Genomic DNA, 21,751 nt, shown 5'->3' on the forward strand with positions numbered 1-21,751 from the left:
GATTACCGGGATGTATTTGAGGAGCCCAAATCCGGTGCCCTACCTCCTCATAGGGACTGCGATTGTGCTATTAATTTGATTCCCGGTAGTAAGTTTCCTAAGGGCCGACAGTTTAATCTATCTGTGCCAGAGCATGCTGCTATGCGGAGTTATATAAAGGAATCCTTGGAGAAGGGTCATATTCGCCCGTCGTCGTCAACATTAGGAGCAGGGTTCTTTTTTGTGGCCAAGAAGGATGGCTCTTTAAGACCTTGTATTGATTACCGCCTTCTTAATAAGATCACAGTCAAATTTCAGTATCCTTTGCCGCTGATGTCTGATCTGTTTGCTCGAATTAAGGGGGCTAGTTAGTTCACCAAGATAGATCTTCGAGGGGCGTATAATCTGGTGCGAATTAAACAGGGCGATGAATGGAAAACAGCATTTAATACGCCCGAGGGCCATTTTGAGTACCTGGTTATGCCATTCGGGCTTTCTAATGCTCCATCTGTGTTTCAGTCCTTTATGTATGACAGCTTCCGAGAGTACCTGGATAGATTCATGATTGTATATTTGGATGACATTTTGGTCTTTTCGGATGATTGGGAGTCTCATGTGAAGCAGGTCAGAATGGTGTTCCAGGTTCTTCGTGCTAATTCCTTGTTTGTGAAGGGGTCTAAGTGTCTCTTTGGAGTTCAGAAGGTTTCATTTTTGGGTTTCATTTTTTCCCCTTCTACTATCGAGATGGACCCTGTTAAGGTCCAGGCCATTTATGATTGGACTCAGCCGACATCTGTGAAGAGCCTACAGAAGTTCCTGGGCTTTGCTAATTTTTACCGTCGCTTCATCGCTAATTTTTCTAGTGTTGCTAAACCGTTGACTGATTTGACCAAGAAAGGTGCTGATGTGGTCAATTGGTCCTCTGCGGCTGTAGAGGCTTTTCAGGAGTTGAAGCGTCGTTTTTCTTCTGCCCGTGTGCTGTGCCAGCCAGATGTTTCGCTTCCGTTTCAGGTCGAGGTTGATGCTTCTGAGATTGGAGCAGGGGCTGTTTTGTCGCAAAGAAGTTCTGATGGCTCGGTGATGAAACCATGTGCCTTCTTTTCTAGAAAATTCTCGCCTGCTGAGCGCAATTATGATGTTGGCAATCGAGAGTTGTTGGCCATGAAATGGGCATTCGAGGAGTGGCGACATTGGCTTGAAGGAGCTAAACATCGCGTGGTGGTCTTGACGGATCACAAGAATTTGACTTATCTCGAGTATGCCAAAGGGTTGAATCCTAGACAGGCTCGATGGTCGCTCTTTTTCTCCCGTTTTGATTTTGTGGTTTCATACCTTCCGGGATCTAAGAATGTGAAGGCTGATGCCCTGTCAAGGAGTTTTGTGCCTGACTCTCCGGGTGTTCCGGAGCCGGCGGGTATTCTTAAAGAGGGGGTAATTTTGTCTGCCATCTCCCCTGATTTGCGGTGCGTGCTGCAGAAGTTTCAGGCTGATAGACCTGACCGTTGTCCTACGGAGAAACGGTTTGTCCCTGATAGATGGACTAGTAGAGTTATCTCTGAGGTTCATTGTTCGGTGTTGGCTGGTTATCCTGGAATCATTGGTACCAGAGATTTGGTGGCTAGATCCTTTTGGTGGCCTTCTTTGTCACGGGATGTGCATTCTTTTGTGCAGTCCTGTGGGATTTGTGCTCGGGCTAAGCCCTGCTGTTCTTGTGCCAGTGGGTTGCTTTTGCCCTTGCCGGTCCCGAAGAGGCCCTGGACGCATATTTCCATGGATTTTATTTCTGATCTCCCTGTTTCTAAAAGGATGTCGGTCATTTGGGTGGTTTGTGATCGCTTCTCTAAGATGGTCCATTTGGTACCATTGTCTAAATTGCCTTCCTCCTCTGATTTGGTGCCATTGTTTTTCCAGCATGTGGTTCGTTTGCATGGCATTCCGGAGAACATCGTCTCGGACAGGGGTTCCCAGTTTGTTTCAAGGTTTTGGCGGTCCTTTTGTGCTAAGATGGGCATTGATTTGTCTTTTTCTTCGGCTTCCCATCCTCAGACTAATGGCCAAACCGAACGAACTAATCAGACTTTGGAGACATATCTGAGATGCTTTGTTTCTGCTGATCAGGATGATTGGGTGTCCTTTTTGCCTTTGGCTGAGTTCGCCCTTAATAATCGGGCCAGCTCGGCTACTTTGGTTTCTCCTTTTTTCTGTAATTCTGGTTTCCATCCTCGTTTCTCTTCAGGGCAGGTTGAGACTTCGGACTGTCCTGGTGTGGATGCGGTGGTGGACAGGTTGCAGCAGATTTGGACTCATGTGGTGGACAATTTGACATTGTCCCAGGAGAAGGCTCAACGTTTCGCTAACCGCCGGCGCTGTGTTGGTCCCCGACTTCGGGTTGGGGATTTGGTTTGGTTGTCATCTCGTCATGTTCCTATGAAGGTTTCCTCTCCTAAGTTTAAGCCTTGTTTCATTGGGCCATATAAGATTTCTGAAATTCTTAATCCTGTGTCATTTCGTTTGGACCTTCCAGCTTCTTTTGCCATCCATAATGTGTTCCATAGGTCGTTGTTGCGGAGATACGTGGCGCCTATGGTTCCCTCCGTTGATCCTCCTGCCCCGGTGTTGGTCGAGGGGGAGTTGGAGTATGTGGTGGAAAAGATCTTGGATTCTCGTGTTTCGAGACGGAAACTCCAGTACCTGGTCAAGTGGAAGGGTTATGGTCAGGAGGATAATTCCTGGGTTTTTGCCTCTGATGTTCATGCTGCCGATCTGGTTCGTGCCTTTCATTTGGCTCATCCTGATCGGCCTGGGGGCTCTGGTGAGGGTTCGGTGACCCCTCCTCAAGGGGGGGTACTGTTGTGAATTCTGTTGTCGAGCTCCCTCCTGTGGTCATGAATGGTACTTCGGTGAGTTCGGTCCGCGGGCTCTCTCTGGTGGCTGTGAGTGGAGCTGCTGCTTCTGAGGTTCCTTACACAGGTGACGTGGTTTATCCTTTGGTTGGCTTCTCTATTTAACTCCACTCAGATCGTTTCTCCATGCCAGCTGTCAATGTTTCAACATTGGTTCAGTTCGCTCCTGGATCTGTCTGGAGTCCTGTCTTCTCCTGCAGAAGCTAAGTTCCTGATTGTTATTATTGTTCTTGTTTCTTTGTCCAGCTGGTTTTCTTGATTTTGTCTTGCTAGCTGGAAGCTCTGGGATGCAGGGTGGCGCCCCCGCACCGTGAGTCGGTGCGGAGGACTCTTTTGCACACTCTGCGTGGTCTTTTGTAGGTTTTTGTGCTGACCGCAAAGATTCCTTTCCTATCCTCTGTCTATTTAGTAAGTTGTGCCTCCCTTTGCTGAAACCTATCTCATTTCTGCGTTTGTGACTTTCATCTTTACTCACAGTCATTACATGTGGGGGGCTGCCTATTCCTTTGGGGAATTTCTCTGAGGCAAGGTAGGCTTTATTTTCTTCTCTAGGGCTAGCTAGCTCTTAGGCTGTGACGAGGCGCCTAGGGAGCATCAGGAGCGCTCCACGGCTATTTTTAGTGTGTGCGATAGGATTAGGGCTTGCGGTCAGCAGAGCTCCCACATCCCAGAGCTCGTCCTGTATGAGTTTAACTATCAGGTCGGGTGCTCCTAACCACCAGGTCATAACAGGGTACATTATGGAGTCTGCCTTCTATAGAGCCTGCCTATGGTGTGGCGGGACTGTATTATACTATAGAGCCTGCCTGTGGGGGTGCATTATGGAGTCTGCCTACTATATAGTCTGCCTATGGTGGGGGGCTTTATTATACTATAGAGTCTTCCTGTGTGGGGGTGTATTATGGAGTCTGCCTAAGGTGGGGGGCTGTATTATACTATAGAGTCTGCCTATGGTGGGGGACTGTATTATACTATAGAGCCTGCCTGTGGGGGTGTGCATTATGGAGTCTGCCTACTATAGAGGCTGCCTACGGGGGGCTGCATTCTACTATAGAGTCTGCCAAGTGGGGTCTGCATTACACTATAGCGTCTGCCTATGGGGGCTGCATTATACTATAGAGTCTGTCTATGGGGGCTGCATTATACTATATAGAGTCTGCCCATTGGGGCTGCGTTATACTATATTTTCTACCTATAGGGGCTGCATTATACTATAGAGTCTGTGGGGAGGTGCATTATACTATAGAGTCTGCCTATGGGGGCAGTGCAGTATACTATAGAGTCTGCCTATGGAAGGGTGCATTATACTATAGAGTCTACCTGTGTGGGGGGTTGCATGATATTATAGAGTCTGCCTATGGGGGAGTGCATTATACTATAGAATCTGCCTATGGGGGTTGCATTATACTATAGAGTCTGCCTATGGGGAGGTGCATTATACTATAGAGTCTGCTTATGGGGGAGGTGCATTATACTATAGAGTCTGCCTATGGGGAGTGCATTATACAATATAGAGTCTGGCTATGGAAATGCATTATACTAAATATATTCTGCCTAATGGAATGCATAATACAATATAAAGTCTACCTATGGGGTGCATTATACAATATAGAGTCTACCTATAGGGAGTGCATTATACGATATAGAGTCTGCCTATAGGGGTGCATTATACAATATAGAGTCTGCCTATGGGGGTGCATTATACATTATACTCCCCAAATGCAGACTCTATAGGGGTATAGTGCCCCCTCATATGCAGACTCTATAGTATTCTGCACTCCCGATTGGCAGACTCTCTCTATGTATATAGAGAGAGAGCGAGAGTGTGCCTATGGGGAGTGCAGAATACTATAGAGTCTGCCCATGGGGGGCACTATACACTATAGAGTCTGCCTATGGGGAGTGCATTATACTATATGGAGGCCTATGGGGTGCATTATACCCTATAGAGTCTGCCTATGGGGAGTGTATTATACTAGAGTATGCCCCATGGGGAATGCATTATACTATAGAGGCCTATGGGGAATACATTATACTATATGGAGGCCTATGGGGAGTGCATTATACTACATTGAGAACTATCTGGTGCATTATGCTATATGGAGACTATTTAGGGGCTCATCATACAGTGTGGAGATTACAGTGAGGGGGTCATCATACAGTGTTGGAGCCATTAAACAGTTTGGTGGCTACTAAGGGTTCAATATACTGTGTGTGTGTGTGTGTGGTACTATAAAGCGAGGGGTCATTATACTGTGTATAGGGAAGCTCTACAGGGGGGAGACTCGGGACATTATTAAATGTAAAGTGGGCACTTATTGTTATAGGGGAACTCGGGTCACTGTGACTATCAAAGGGGCACACAGGGCATTATTACTTTCTAGGTTTCTAGTGGGCAAAGTGTGGGCACTATTTTCTAGGGTACTTGCACCCGGCATTACTATATTCTAGAGGGTTGCTTTAGAATCAGAGGTCACACAGAACCACACAGTAGGTGCAGTAATAGGGACACCTACGGCAGCAGCGGCTCAGTATTTGGGATATCAGGAGGATGAGGAGTTTGTGCAGGTTAGGAATAGATGGTGATGGCTGGAATATGAGAAGTGAAATGTGTCTTTGTTGTATTCTCTGCAGCCGAGTCCTGGTTGGAGAAGTTGTCATGTCGGTCTGGGCCAGATAGAAAAGACGGGGAAAAGTGAACGATTCCATCAGAAAGAACATCAGCTGTAAGTCACGATATGCTGTAATCACTTATATGTTCTATAGTACTGGTATTTACCACTGACCATATAGCGGTAATATCAATGTAATATCAATGTTGGTTTTTGTATAGACATTATTTTCGGCAACAGTGCGGTCATCTGCTGTGGTTCTCCTACATCCACTATTAGGGTGCATCACCGAGTTGTAATCAAGGTTACCTGGCTAGAGGACCACTCAGAAGTTTCGCCCCCCCGAACCAAAACCCTAGCTACACTTCTGGTGCTAAAGGTATGAACAGTTGGGGTCCGACTAGTAGAATCCTCACCGGTCTCAAGAACCGGGGTCCTATCCCCTGTGAAAATGGAGAGATAGTTTGCATGGGTGAGCACCACTCCTTATACTTCTATGAGTCAATGGGAGCGGTAGTGCACATTCCATTCTTGACATCTCCATTCACTTTTGTTGGGGCATTCTCTCTGTACCATAGACAGCGCTTGCGTTATTAACATGAAGGATATGAAACCTCCATTATTAGGATTAGGGCTTGTTTCCATTTGCGAGAAACACGTCCGTGTCTCGCATGTGGAAACAAAGCTCTGGTGCCGGCACTCCGGAGCGGAGCGTGCTGCTGCATGTGTTGCTATGGGGCCGCACGCTCCGCTCCCAAGTGCCGGCCCCAGAGCTTCGTATCCACATGCGAGACACGGACGTGTTTCTCGCAAATGGAAACAAGCCCTTAGTGGGGGACTCAGCAGTCAGACCCCTTCTATCATATTTTATTATGTAGATGGGTACAGAAAGAGTTCTAAACACAATTTCAACTGATGGTTCCACAATTTCAGTTCCATTTTACACTATGAGAATTTCCTGTAAGCAATGCCAGTAGGATGCCAGTAGGAGACTTACCTCACCAAAATCAGCTATCGATCCAGTATTCCTCTTTTTGGTCTTATGGGTAAAACCTTTGAAGGAAAAAAACATTGATCATTAATTAAAATGTAATATGCAAAGTAAATGTACCTGCCCTTTTTATCAAACGCAGTCGTGGCTAAACTGAATAATCAAACAGATAATACAAATTCAAATAATAAAAATAGTGATAAAAGTATCCAGATACAATAATAACATTGATAGAGCCCCCACAGAACAGAACAAAAAGGCAGCAGAATTATTTGGAAAAATAGGTCCCCTTCACCTGCACCTAGACTATAAGGTAAATTTGTGTAAATTGAAGGCAGGTTGTCCTTTACTTTGAATGTTCACCAATGTGCTCCTTTAGGCCATGTTCACACAGTGCGTTTTTTACCGCGGAACCGCGGCGGTTTTGCCGCTGCGGTTCCGCAGCTGTTTTCCATGCAGGGTACAGTACACTGTACCCTATGAAAAACAGGACACACTGTGCACATGGTCCGGAAATTGTAAAAAAAAAGACGCGCTGAATAGCTCCCGGAAAAAAGAAGGAGCATGTCAATTCTTCTTCCTGAACCGCAGCGGTTCTGCACCCATAGACCTCCATTGTGAGGTCAAAATCGCAGTAAAACCCGCAGATCAAAAATATATCTGCGGGTTTTACTGCGATTTGATGTGCAGAACCGCTGCAGCAGGAAGTGCGGGGGAGCGGGCGGAAGTGCGTGGGCGGAGTGTGGCTGCCCCCCCGTGCTCCGATCCCGCCCCCCCGTGCTCCGATGCCACCCCCCCATGCTCCGATGCCCCCCCCAGTGCTCCGATGCCCCCCCGTGCCCTAATCTCCCCCCCTTATACTTACCCGGCGTCCCGGTGTCCGTCCGGCCGTCTTCTCCCTGGGCGCCGCCATCTTGCAAAATGGCGGGCGCATGCGCAGTGCGCCCGCCGAATCTGCCGGCCGGCAGATTCGCTCCAAAGTGCATTTTGATCACTGAGATATAACCTATCTCAGTGATCAAAATAAAAAAATAGTAAATGACACCCCCCCACTTTGTCACCCCCATTGGTAGGGACAATAAAAAAAATTAAGAATTTTTTTTTTTTTTTTTCACTAAGGTTAGAATAGGGTTAGGGTTAGAGGTAGGGTTAGGGGTAGGGTTAGGGTTAGGGGTAGGGTTAGGGTTAGGGGTAGGGTTAGGGGTAGGGTTAGGGTTAGGGGTAGGGTTAGGGGTAGGGTTAGGGGTAGGGTTAGGGGTAGGGTTAGGGGTAGGGTTAGGTATTTTCAGCCATTTTAGCCCTAAAAAGCTTCCTAGGAAACACACAGTAAAAAAACGCATCAAAAAACGCATCAAAAAACGCATCAAAAACGCATCAAAAACGAACAAAAAAAAAGGACCTGCGTTTTCTGCCAAGAGCTGCAGTTTTTTAAAAAAACTGTCCTGAAAAAAAAAGGATGGAAATCCTGAACGTGTGAACATACCCTTATTCGGTACGCTGTCCCCTGCTGGTATCTGACCATCAACATCCGGTCCTGGAATCAAGGAGATTGAGAGACCAGCAGGGGACACAATACAGAGTGGTGAGGAGTAGCACTAGTCTTGTAGGTGAGTGAAGGTTTGTATAATTCTTACCCTGTCCTCATTAAGGTTATTTTTAAAGTAGTGGACAACTCCTTTAATGACAACCCCCTAGTGATATTCTATATCACAGTCACTGCAACTGTGATTAAGGAGCCTCATCTTGGCTATGTGGTGAAAGATATATCTGACTTCACTTATTATTTTATTGCTGTGTGGTACAGTTAGGCCGACGTCATACATCCAAATTTCATGGTCCTTGTACAGACCATGATTACTGGACCAACCAGTAGTTTGTGGGACACATAAATGGGTACATAAGTCTTTTTTGTCCAATTTTTATTCAATATTTGCACAGGCTAAATTAACTGAAAAACTAATGTTTTTACATAGCTCATCATGAAAAAATAAATAATGTTAAAAATGTTACAATTTTTTAAATGCAGCACATGTAAGTTATACTAAAAGTTCACTTCCAGTCAAACTTCCATGTGAATTCAAAGCTTGACTTCTCAGCATTGGGACTTCAGACTAATACAAAACAGGTATCAATTACAATTCTTGTCCTATGACCTCTACAGACATAAATCTACTTTGATTAGTAGAATTATCCTAACACAGAACTGGGCAAACTGCGGCCCCTTTATTGTCCCTGTACAGTCTGTAGACAGGGACAGGTAAACTTACAGAAACTAAAGCAGAGCTCCCAACCGTCACATATTCAGCAGGACTGACCCAATTTGAGGGTAGTCCCGCTGTCCCAGCCTTTGTGCCTCGAATTCCACTCACTCTTCTGTCTTCTCTACGACATCGCCATTGCACAGTAGTTCACACTCCTCCGTGGGTGGGACCGGCATGTCTGTACACACATTAATTGAATAAACAATTCTCTAGTCTCCCAGAAATCAAACCTACAACCTACAACCTACACCAGCATAGGAAAATATGGTATACTTGAAGCTGCCTTGAGGGCTGTGAACCCACATGCAGATTATACTGATACTTAGAGATACATCCATACATAGCAGTGCAATTCTACGTACCTGTATTCTCAGAGGGAAAATAAAAGTCTTTTTTTTTTTACTATAAGATTACTAAAACATAACGATAAACAATTACAAAAATGTAATTTAAATGTAATTTTTTTCTTCTCTTCTTGTAATTTGGGAATCAAATCCGCAACCTGTATTATTGTAGACACACACAAACAAAAGCAATGTTTAAACAAGGGAAACAAGGGAAAAAATCACACACACAAACAAAAGCAATGTTTAAACTCTCTCTATGATATCATTCAATCCATTTGGATATAATGTTCCCAAACGATATATCCAAAACGTTTCTTTCTGGTTTAAAAGAGCATTCCTATTTGCAACACCAGATGGTATTTGCTCTACCAGAGGTACTTTTATGTTAAAAATTTTGTTATGTTTAATTAGCAGATGCCTTGAGAGACTATGTTTTGAAATGCCGTTTTTTGCTCTATATCTGTGACCGTTAATGCGGGACCGCAGTATCTGCACACTGCGTCCCACATATTGCAAACCGCAACTGCACGTGATGACATATACAACTTAATCACTACTACAGGTGAGTCTTTGTGAGATCTCAAAGACATCACCAGTATTATTACATTTGATAGTTTTAGCCCCGTGATCTAGGCTCCCACAGGTACAACATTTTTTGGAGTTGCATTTAAAAATTCTGGTTCCTTCAAGAACACCACATAAAATTTGATCCTTACTTTTATTAATGTTTTTTATTTCTGAATCCTACTGATTTTTTTATTTATTGTTGACCACCAAATTTTTCAAAGTTTTCCACCTCGTATATGTAATCCCTGGTTTATCAGGGAGATGTTTTCCCAAAACAGGGTCAAGCTTCAAGATATACCAATCTTTTGAAAGCACAGTTCTTATGACTTTATTTCCCCTATTGAATGTTGTCACAAAATTCAATTTCCAGCGATCATCACTTTTTTCTTTACCAATAGTCAAATTATCCCCCTTCCTGTTTTTTCCTTATAAACATTCTTCCTGTGTTTTTATCTTTTTTTCTTAATTTTTTTTTTAGAATTTTAGACTGAGCTACATAATCAGATTCTCTCGTACAATTCTTTCTTATACGGAAAAATTGGCTGTGGTGTATATTAACCTTCCATTTCTTGTAATGTGCACTGTTGAAATGGGTTTTTGTAATAATATTTTTCCCACTATGGCTGATCTCTAGATCAAGAAACACCATTTTTTCTTTACTAATTTGTGATGTAAAGGTAATCCCCAGGTGTTATTATTGAGCTCCTTTATTAATTGTGCTGCTTCCTCCTCTGTCCCCTTCCATATAATAATCAGATCATCTATGAAGCACTTATAAAACCTTATTTTGCCATTGAAAACAGACTTAGAGAAACAGACATATTTTACTGTTGGCATGATGTTCCTTTTCTGAAATGCTGCGCCAGATGTAATGGGACATACAACTTCCAAAAAGTTCAACTTTTGTCTCGTCAGTCCACAGAGTGTTCTCCCAAAAGTCTTGGGAATCATCAAGACGTTTTCTTGCAAAACGGAGACAAGCCTTTATGTTCTTAGTGCTCATCAGTGGTTTTCTTCTTAGAACTCTTCCACGCAGGCAATTTTTGTCTATTTAGTATGATGGAATCATGAACACTGGCCTTAACTTAGGCAAGTAAGGCCTGCAGTTCTTTGGATGTTGTTGTGGGGTCTTTTGTGACCTCTTGGATGAGTCATCGCTGTGCTCTTGGGGTAATTTTGGTCAGCTGGTCACTCCTGGGAAGGTTCACCACTGTTCCATGTTTTCGCTATTTGTGGACAATGGCTCTCTCTGTGGTTCACTGGAGTCCCAAAGCTTTAGAAATGGCTTTATAATTTTTTCCAGACTGATAGATCTCAATTGCTTTGTTTCTTATTTGTTCCTAAATTACTTTGGATCGTGGCATGATGTATAGCTTTTGTGTATCTTTTGGTCTACTTCACTTTGTCAGGCAGGTCCTATTTAAGTGATTTATTGATTGACAACAGGTGTGGCAGGAATCAGACCTTGGTGTGGGTAGGTAAATTGAACTCAGTGTGACGCTACTCACAACCCACGGACAGGCCGTGAGTCAGCGAAGTCAATACCCAAAGAACATGTAGTAAATCAAGGGAATATACAAAGTCATAAATCAGGTCACATTCCATGGTCAGCATACCAGAGAAACAACAGATAAGCAAAGGGGCAACAACAAATAGGTAGTCAGAACATGGTCCAAAGGTCAGCAGTTGAATATCAGATGCAAAGAGGCAATAACAATCGGGTAGTCAGAACACGGTCCAAAGTTCAGCAGAAGAAGATTAGAACAGAACTTACAACACAGGCGAACACAAACCAAAGAGCACAAGCTTAGTATAAGCTTTTGATTGGCAGTGATCTGGGCCAGATAGTGGGAGGTGTCCAGGGTGGTAACCATGGGGAGGGGCTGTTGTGTTCCTGTACCCTGGCACCCAGTAAAGAAATTACAAAGTCCTATCTGCCATGTGATGTGTGAGCAGTGCCAGTCACTCATGTTTAGGTTAGAGTCCTCCTCAGGTTGCAGCGTCCTGGTTTTCGTCAGCATCAGACAATATTTATCAGAGTCCAAGTTCATATTCAACAACACAACTTTACTCAGCACGTCCAGTTCGATCAGACACCGCACAGTAATCCACATTGATCACATATATCCTTTCCTCTGTACTGTCCCTTGTTCTCCTGAAATTCTTTGTTCCCATACCGTAACCTCCCGTACCGCAGTGTTCCAACTAGCCAAACTAGTTCGTGCCTGGGGTTCCCTGCCCATTTTCTCCTCCGAGGGCAAAATCAAGGATGGCACTCTCAACCTTTTCCAGACTGTAGGTCTCAGAAGTTTCGAGAGTGCCCGCTGAATCTAACTGCTATTACTCTCTTGCTGCACTTGTCCCTTTGTGTAACTTTGGACTCGGGGTCCTGGACTGCTTGACTCTTCTTGAATTTGTTACTGCAACAACCTCACTTCTCCTCATCCCACCCTCTAACTAACTAAACCCAGGAAGTGTCTCAACTATAACTAACCTGGCTCCTACTCAGAAATCCCCTACTTCTTATCCTAACCTTATCTTATCTCCTAATCTACAGTCCCCCCCACTGTAGTAAACCATACATTACCAATTACTATTACTAAACCTTACTTTTACACTGTATCCCCCTATCCCTATCCAGTCCATAAAGATACATAACTAACACAGTACACAAACATCATAATATCATTTAGCACATTATTACACAATAAAACAGTGCCACATAACACAACATTTTACACATAAAACATACTCACTTTATTAGGAAGGAACGTGACATTTGTGCTACAGGTTCCATACATTTTACATAGTAACATAGTAACATAGTTAGTAAGGCCGAAAAAAGACATTTGTCCATCCAGTTCAGCCTATATTCCATCATAATAAATACCCAGATCTACGTCCTTCTACAGAACCTAATAATTGTATGATACAATATTGTTCTGCTCCAGGAAGACATCCAGGCCTCTCTTGAACCCCTCGACTGAGTTCGCCATCACCACCTCCTCAGGCAAGCAATTCCAATTGCAATTTTCTATTACAGTTTTTTTCCTGTTAGCCCGGCGATTACTAGTTTTTTTTTAGAGCATTCCCTTTACTATATTGCTATAACTTAGCCCCAACACACCCTTTATAATAGCTTACCAAGAACAGGGAGCACCTGTGGAAATCTCTGCACATCCCAGTCTCGGATAGGTCAACCGAGCTGTCAAAGAAGTGGCAGCTCAGCACACCCCAGCACAGGATAGGATGACAGACCTGTCCATCACTGAGTCCCAGACACTCTGATCAGAGGAATTGTGTCTAATATTTAAATTTGTTTGGTGATCTGAAACATTTAAGTGTGACAAACATGCAAAAGAATAAGAACTCAGGAAGGGGCAGACACTTTTTCACACCTCGTTATACATATCAAGGAAGGGGCTGTCCAAATCAAGCACCAGGGCCCATTAGATTCTAGTTACACCAGTGGTAGTAAGTGGGGGTGTCCTGAGTGATGAAACAGTTCTTGACAGAGAAGGAAAGAAGTTTGTGGGCATAGAGCAGGAGAGGGAAGTTACTAAACTCCCATACTGAGCAGAGCTGGGAAAAGACCAGGTCCATAGTATTTCTGTCCTTATGCTTAAGAGAGTTAGAAAGCTAGGAACGGCTGAAGGAGGAGGTTAGAGAACAAAGATGAGTGGCAGATGGGGTGAGCAGATCATCAATTGGGATGTCAAAGTCCCCCATGATGAGAAAGTGTGGAACCCAGGTGGTAAAGTGATCAAGGAATTGGTTGATATTGCCTGGAGGGTGATAAACAACTGTCATTTGCAGGGAGAATGGTTTGAAGAGTCTTATGGTGTGGACCTCAAAGGAAGGAAACATAAGTGAGTGTGAGGGTTTTGTGTGTATAATCTGGAAAGCACATTCTGATGGAAGAAGCAGACCAATACCTCTGCCTTGCCTCCTCTGAGGCCCACCATATAAGACATGAGCAGTAGCAGTGGTGTCGGACTGCTGGATACAGGTTTCAATGGGAGCCAGAAGGTTAAGGGGTTCCAGAATCCAATTAAAAGAGACAGGAGAAGGCATGCACTGAATGTTGGTAAGATTAGCAGGGTTTCAATCTGTAGCAGGGAGAAAGATATATACTTGTAGAAGGAGGGCTAGGTTTAGGAGAAATGTCGCCAACAGCGAGGTGGAGAAAAAAAAGAGCAGGTGGTTTAAAGATTTGTATGACCATTTTGTGCAGTTTCTGGTGGTAGTGGTTGGTTTGGAGTTTTTGAGAAATGTCAGTAGTCTGAGCGCTGTATATGGGAGAGTGAAGGAAAGGGGGACTGATATGGAGAGAATGCACAGAATGTGTAAAAGGGCGGTAGATGTTAAAGAAAACAGTAGCTTTGACACAGATGAGGAAAAGAGATGTAAAAAATAAATAATGCTATACAAATGAACAAGGGGTATGCTTATTTGAACTCTTTTTTAAATCAATAACATTAATTTATATCTAATGATATTTTAAAGGTGTTGTCATGGGTAACCCTAGTTTGTTCTAATGTAAAAGGGAAGACCGGGCTGCCAGAGCTGCTGAAGTGCTGGGTCCGGAACTGATGGAGCCGAACCTCCTGTTCCTGGGGGAAACGAAATTGCAACTGGAGTGAGCCAGTAACCAGGGTGAAAGGGGTGTGGCCGGTCAGTGTGAGGTAAAATGGGTTGCATGGCAATGGAAGCGTCCTTCCCACCAGGACGCTGATCAGGTACAGACCGCAAATGCTGAGAGGGGAGCGACAGGATGCGGCATGAATAGAAAGGGTGGCATAGTGAGGGAATTACCGAAACCAGCCGGTGCGCAGGGGAGAGTGCAGTTGATGGAGCATCAATGTACAGAAGTCCGGGTGTCGGCCAATATCCACAGAGGCGCACACCGAGTTAAACATTGCAGTGCAGCCCTTCAGGTCACAGTGGCTGCTTAAGGAGACCAGCAGCAGGAGTAATCTTCTGGAGAGCTCTACTCTCTTACTCCACAAATATATGGACTAGGGGCTCAGTAGGTAGAACCGGGGACCGCCTGCTGCCGCCAGAAGAGGAACCGCATGCGAGGCGAGGACGCCAGCAGACATTACACTGAACACCGCTGGCATTCTGCGATCCACGGGGTCTTCAGAGAGTGACAGACTACAGTCAACAACATTTATTTAGTTTTACCTTTGTACTCATTTTTTACCCTACTATCTCCCTGTGAGGAGTATTCCCACTGTTAAATAATTAAATATAGTTTATCCCTGCTCTGCAGCATTTGTGTTACTGCATCCCAGTGCCTTCTTATTACAATAATGTCTACCTAAAACTTGAGAATAATATAATCAGGCAATCAATCATAAAAAACGGTGACAATAAGATTTACTGCTTTTCTCACGTTGGTGTCTTCGATCATTTTAATATATATTTTTTTATCTGGAAGAAAATTACTTTTCTCACTATATCTATATGATTCATACAAAGTTCTGATACTACAAATCTTGCAGATGCTTTAAGTAATCCATGTTATAAGAGAACTTAATCTTATTTAATTCAGTTGAGTAGTTAGGGATCATCTAAGTTATGGATCATCTAAGCTATTCATATACTGGTATGTGAAACAGCTTGGTAAAAGGATCATTATTTGTTTGTGCCTCATATTTTAATTACAGCTGCAAGCCTGCGTCATCCACAAGATTCTCCCTAATGAACCACAGTGTGCACACAAATCTTAAGGAAACAACGATGCCTCGAGCAATATCATCAGTCAAAGTAATTTTGTGGCTGCTGAGGAACTGTAATAAGAAAAGGTTTTAGAATCTTATATGGCTGTGTCTAATCAATGTTACACTTAGCAACACAAGGTTACAATCCGTGTGCAGTAGGGGATCATTGAGAAATAGTCAACCCTGGTCAGATGCGTTGTAGACAGTATTGGGGCAATGATGCACATTGCATAAACCAGGGTTTCTCAATCTGTTTCTACTGAACCTTACCAACCAAAATATTGTAATAACTGGGTTCCGCTGCTTAATGTGTAAAGGTCGCGCCCAGACTGGTTGGCGCGGGCATGGGTGTGACCCCACTGGACAACAGACCAGACTTCCTTGGAAGGGGCATAACTAAGTAGCTTCCTAGGTGCTCGCTGGAGCCTCTGATGGTGAGGTCAGACTTGTGCGGCAGGTAGCTATCAGGTACCACTCCAGGGTGGAGTCTGACTGTGGATGCTGATCCCACCAAGGGACAGGACACAGGCAGACAGGCACGGCAGTGACACTGGCTGATGGACGGGTACGGCAGAGGCCTTGATGGGCAGACTAGCTTGACGGAGATACAGGCAGGCAGACGGGCACGGCTGGCACTCTGGCAGACAGGCGGGCACGGCTGGCACTCTGGCAGACAGGCAGGTGTATGGAGACAGGTAAGAACCTGTTCAGACTGGAGGGTATATGGAAACAGGTAGGGACCTGTACGGCAAGTTGCAGAACAGAGATAGAGCAAGGCTGCAAGAGCGGATGCAAAGCAGAACCACAGGAGGTGGAGTTAAGAGGAGAAGGCGGAGCCTAGAATAGAAACGAAGGAAAGTGCAGAGAAGGAGAAGACAGAGCTAAGAGCAGAGGAGAGGAAGGCGGAGCTAAGAGTAAAGAAGGAGAAGGAAGAGAAGGAGAGAGAGGAGCAAAAGACGGAGCTGGTGGAGGCGGAGCCAAGAGCGGAGACGCAGGAGACGGAGCCAAGAGCAGAGACACTGGAGGCAGGGCCAAGAGCAGAGACGCTGGAGGTGGAGCCAAGAGCAGAGATGCTGGAGGCGGAGCCAAGAGCAGAGACGCTGGAGGTGGAGCCAAGAGCAGAGACGCTGGAGGCGGAGCCAAGAGCGAGAAGGCACAGAGCCACAGGTTGTGGTGAGCAAAGCAAAGAGGCACAGAGCCACAGGTAGTGGCGATCAAAGCAAAGAGGCACAGAGCCACAGGTAGTGACAAGTAAAGCAGAGAAGCACAGGACCACGGGTAGTGGTGACCAGAGCAGAGAAGTGCAGAACCACAGATTGTGGCAAGCAAAGCAGAGAGATAGCGCAGAGATACACACAGCAGAGTGGGAATGGCAACAACCAAAGCAGGAACAGACATAAACCAGAGTTCAGACAGGAACGGACATAGACCAGAGTTCAGACACGGAAGTAACGGAACACAGATTCAGACCAGGGTATAACGCCCCACTGGGTGGTGAACACAGACCAGGATACTACGCCCCACTGGGTGGCGGACACAGAGACAGAACCAGACACCTCAGCAGCAAAGTACTGACTGAGGAAGTAGGCTTGCTCCAGTATCCTCCAATGAGTGAGGACGCTTTAAGAATCAGAGGCCTCTAGGCTATTGGCCAGAGACACCTTAGGGAGGTGCACATAGACTGAATAAGAAATAGGAGTTGCTGGCGCCGCCCCCCTATGCACACAGACAGAATGTGTACACAGAGCAAGCGGCCATGAAGCACATGGCATGGAGATGGCAGCAGACAGATCTCAGAGCATGGCACTGGGTGAGTGAGTTGATGTAACAGGCAGGTGGAGAATGGAAGACCATGCAGTGATGCTGGCAGGGTTGTTACAGTACCCCCTCCTTTATGCCCAATCTTCTTTAAACCCACCAGAATGATCTGTTGAAGAAGAAAGGGTCCACTCACAGTCCAAGTCATCATAATATCTTCACAGTAGGATAAGGCAAGCGGGTAACCAGGAATCTCAGAAAACAAAGTCTCTTTGTGCTCAACAGGGTTAGCTTCCACAATGGGCTGGACCACTTCCACCAGGTAGATAGGAAGCAGGGACTTGGATGATACTGACTTGATATCTTCACCAGCTGGCCACATGGAAGCTGAGGGAACTCTCACAGAATACATCTTCTGCCCGATACCCAGAAACAAACTTTCAGGTAGCAGAGATGTTCTAGAGTACTGAACACAGGAAAAATAATCAGAGCTGAGTGTGGAGAACAACAGCTCCACCGGATCAGAAAAAAATTGCAAGGAGGAAACTTCTGTTTCGGAATCTTCACCAACCAACCACATGGACGATGAAGGTACCCATATAGGAACCATCTTCTGCCCGTTATCCAGAAGAAAACATCCAAGAGGCAGAGATGTTTCCATGAACAAGTTATAGGTATAGTCGTTGGAGTTGTGTGGAGAGATTGTCACCACTTTCCCATCTTTGGTGACGTCAGCATACCTTGACTCAATGACTAACAGATTACTGGTATAGTCACTTGAGACGTGTGAAGAGATAGTCACTGCTTCCCCATCTTTGGTGACGTCAGCACACCTTGACTTGATGACTAGCAGACCAGCAGAAGAAGAAGATGACACAGTTGACTGATTTTAACGCATGGGAACCAGACACTTGTCGCAAGTGGGTAAATTCAAATGGAGCATTTTGCTGGAATACTTGACAAGAGAGGGTGGTAGAGTCCGTGACTCAGAATGACCCATGGGCATAATAGACAGCATACGGAAGACAAACTTCTTCGAGTATAAGGTTCCTACCTGGAGCTGTAGTTGTCCTTGAAGGACTAGACTGTTCTTGAATAGGGCTTGACCAACTTCAGACAATGCCCTCACCGGGTTCTGGAGTTGTATGACGGAGACCACACACCAACTCCGAATGGCTAGCGACTTTACCACACCAAAGCTTCCAGAAAACAGAGACACAGTCTTTGATTTTAATGGAAAGGAAGTGGAAGTACTCTCACCTAGGGCAGCCTCTCCTGCTGGCCCGGGGTTCTGGAGTTTTAGATCTACAGGGCAGAGACCGTCTGGATGTTCCTTGCAACCGCAGGGATACCACGTTCCCTTCTTGTGGCTGGATTTGGGCTGCTGCTTTGCCAGCCCACTTTTATCAGCCTTATTGGGTTTTGCTTGGGTAGCTGCTGGGACAGGTAGAGGAACAGGCGGGTTTTGGACGGACTTGGTCTGATGTAGCGGTTTCTTTGGGGGATTCGCTCATCTGGACCAGCTCTGGGATCTAGTGAGGGAAGACTTTGCAGGAGGAGCTGGCTTAGGCGCTCTGAAGGCTTTAAGGAAGACCATCAGGAAGGCCTCAAGGTTTGAGGGGATAGGATCCCTTGCTTCCCAGAGAGGCTTAATCCAACTCAATGCATCTCCTGCTAGGTAGGACACCAGAAATCCCACTTTGGCCCGATCAGAGGTGAAATCGGACGCATTCTCTTCGATATACATCAGGCTACGCTTCTGGAACTCAAAGTGCAGCGCCCCAGAGTCCTGGTTGTTGCAGTAATGTCGTTCTTCCACCAGGGGGAGCGATGTTACGTCTGATGGCACCAAAGGAGTTCACCCTGCCAGGTATCACAGCCACACACACACACCTCACATGCCAGCCACCAGGGGGAGCAAAAGGTTTTATCTATTATACCACTCCTCACACTTGGGTAGTAAAACTGGGGGGTTGATTAGAGAGTTAGACAGTTGGAGCCAGGAGGAGAGGAGCAGACTGGGCTCAGCCTAAAAAAAGGAAAGAAGGAAACAGAGCTGCGCCTGCAACCCATGCGGCAGCCTCCTAAGAGAGGACAAGAAAGGAAGTGTGCCATAGTGAGTGAGCACAGAAGTCGTAGCAACAGGAGTGAAACACCAGTGGGAGACCAGCTAGAAGCAGGCTGCCTCACACTGAGCACAGATCCGGTGGCCGGAACACCGAGTGAGTAATAGACTCTACGCTTTACTTCAGAGACCGGCAGGGCAGTTGATTCCAAGTTGGCTACCAGGTACCACTCCAGGGTGGAGTCTGACTGGATGCTGATCCCACTGAGGGACAGGACACAGGCAGACAGGCACGGCAGTGACACTGACTGATAGACGGGTACGGCAGAGGCCCTGATGGGCAGACTGGTTTGACGGAGATACAGGCAGGCAGACAGGCACGGCTGGCACTCTGGCAGACAGGTGGGCATGGCTGGCACTCTGGCAGACAGGCGGGTGTATGGAGACAGGTAAGAACCTTTTCAGACTGGAGGGTATATGGAAACAGGTAGGGACCTGTACGGCAAGTTGCAGAACAGAGATAGAGCAAGGGTGCAAGAGCGGATGCAAAGCAGAACCACAGGAGGTGGTGTTAAGAGCAGGAGGCGGAGCCTAGAACAGAAACACAGGAAAGAGCAGAGAAGGAGAAGACAGAGCTAACAGCAGAGAAGAGGAAGGCGGAGCTAAGAGTAAAAAAGGAAAAGGCAGAGAGGGAGGAGCTAAAGACGGAGCCGCTGGATGCGGAGCAAAGAGCAGAGATGCTGGAGTCGGAGCCAAGAGCGAGAAGCCACAGAGCCACAGGTTGTGGTGAGCAAAGCAAAGAGGCACAGAGCCACAGGTAGTGGCGATCTGTTGTGAATTCTGTGGCTGAATTCACTCCTGTGGTCACAAGTGGTATTGCAGCCTCTGGGCTTCCTCCCTCAGGTGTTTTGGTGAGCTCGTTGGCTGCCTTGCTATTTAACTCCACCTGAGTCTGTCTTCCTTGCTCCTTGTCAATGTTCCAGTGTTGGATCTGAGCTACTGCATCTTTCCTGTGGCCTGCTGCTCTGCTAGATAAGTGTTACTTTGTTTTTGTTTCCGTTTTTTCTGTCCAGCTGTGCTATTCTCTTTTGCTGGAAGCTCTGAGACGCAAAGGGTGCACCGCCGTGCCGTTAGTTCGGCACGGTGGGTCTTTTTGCCCCCCTTTGCGTGGTTCTGCTTTAGGGTTTTTTGTAGACTGCATAGTTCTCTTTGCTATCCTCGCTCTGTCTAGAATATCGGGCCTCACTTTGCTGAATCTATTTCATTCCTACGTTTTGTCTTTTCATCTTGCTAACAGTCATTATATGTGGGGGGCTGCCTATTCCTTTGGGGTATTTCTCTGAGGCAAGTCAGGCTTGTATTTCTATCTTCAGGCTAGTCAGCTCCTCAGGCAGTGCCGAGTTGCATAGGTAGTGTTAGGCGCAATCCACTGCTGCTTTTAGTTGTGTGAGGATAGGTTCAGGTATTGCAGTCTGCAGAGATTCCACGTCTCAGAGCTTGTTCTATTGTTTTTGGGTTATTGCCATATCACTGTATGTGCGCTGATTACTGCACACTGTGTTGCCTGATAGCACAGCATAACAGTACAAGGAGCCAAACCAATGATTCTCAATAGAGGGAAAAAAGAAGTCCTGACATCATTTTTTTTTTCCCTCAGCTCTGTCTTCAGTTTTTTTTTTTTTTCCCCCTAGACATTAGAGTGCTTCAGGACACAGCTGTGGACATGGATATTCAGGCTCTGTGCTCCTCAATGGATAATCTCGTTATAAATGTACAAAAGATTCAAGATACAATTGATCAGAAATCTATGCTAGAACCAAGAATTCCTATTCCTGATTTGTTTTTTGGTGACAGAACTAAGTTCCTGAGCTTCAAAAATAATTGTAAGCTATTTCTGGCCTTGAAACCTCATTCTTCTGGTAATCCTATTCAACAGGTTTTGATTATTATTTCTTTTTTGCGCGGCGACCCACAGGACTGGGCGTTTTCTCTTGCGCCAGGAGACCCTGCATTGAGTAATGTTGATGCGTTTTTCCAGGCGCTTGGATTGCTTTACGATGAGCCTAATTCAGTGGATCAGGCTGAGAAAAATTTGCTGGCTTTATGCCAGGGTCAGGATGATGTAGAAGTATATTGTCAGAAATTTAGGAAGTGGTCAGTACTCACTCTGTGGAATGAATCTGCACTGGTGGCTTGGTTCAGAAAGGGTCTCTCTGAAGCTCTTAAGGATGTCATGGTGGGATTTCCTATGCCTGCTGGTTTGAATGAGTCTATGTCCTTGGCCATTCAGATCGGTCGTCGCTTGCGCGAGCGTAAATCTGTGCACCATCTGGCGGTATTGTCTGAGAGTAAACCTGAGCCTATGCAGTGCGACAGGACTATGACTAAAGTTGAACGGCAAGAACACAGACGTCTGAACAGGCTGTGTTTCTACTGTGGTGATTCCACTCATGCTATTTCTAATTGTCCTAAGCGCACTAGGCGGTTCGATAGCTCTGCCGTCATTGGTACTGTACAGTCCAAATTCCTTCTGTCCATTACC

At 45.6% G+C, this 21,751-nt stretch overlaps 1 protein-coding gene across 1 annotated transcript in view; it reads right to left on the reverse strand.

Moving 5' to 3' along the window:
- LOC138664937 (fer-1-like protein 4) overlaps positions 1-21,751 on the reverse strand; it is a 355,430-nt gene that overhangs the window by 293,050 nt on the left and 40,629 nt on the right. Inside the window, exon 2 of the mRNA XM_069751990.1 lies at positions 6,492-6,547. Coding sequence (XP_069608091.1) covers positions 6,492-6,547 — 56 coding nt within the window. The remainder of the gene's footprint in view (positions 1-6,491; positions 6,548-21,751) is intronic.

The sequence above is a fragment of the Ranitomeya imitator genome, chromosome 2 (assembly GCF_032444005.1).
Source record: "Ranitomeya imitator isolate aRanImi1 chromosome 2, aRanImi1.pri, whole genome shotgun sequence".
In the NCBI taxonomy this organism is placed as follows: domain Eukaryota; kingdom Metazoa; phylum Chordata; class Amphibia; order Anura; family Dendrobatidae; genus Ranitomeya; species Ranitomeya imitator.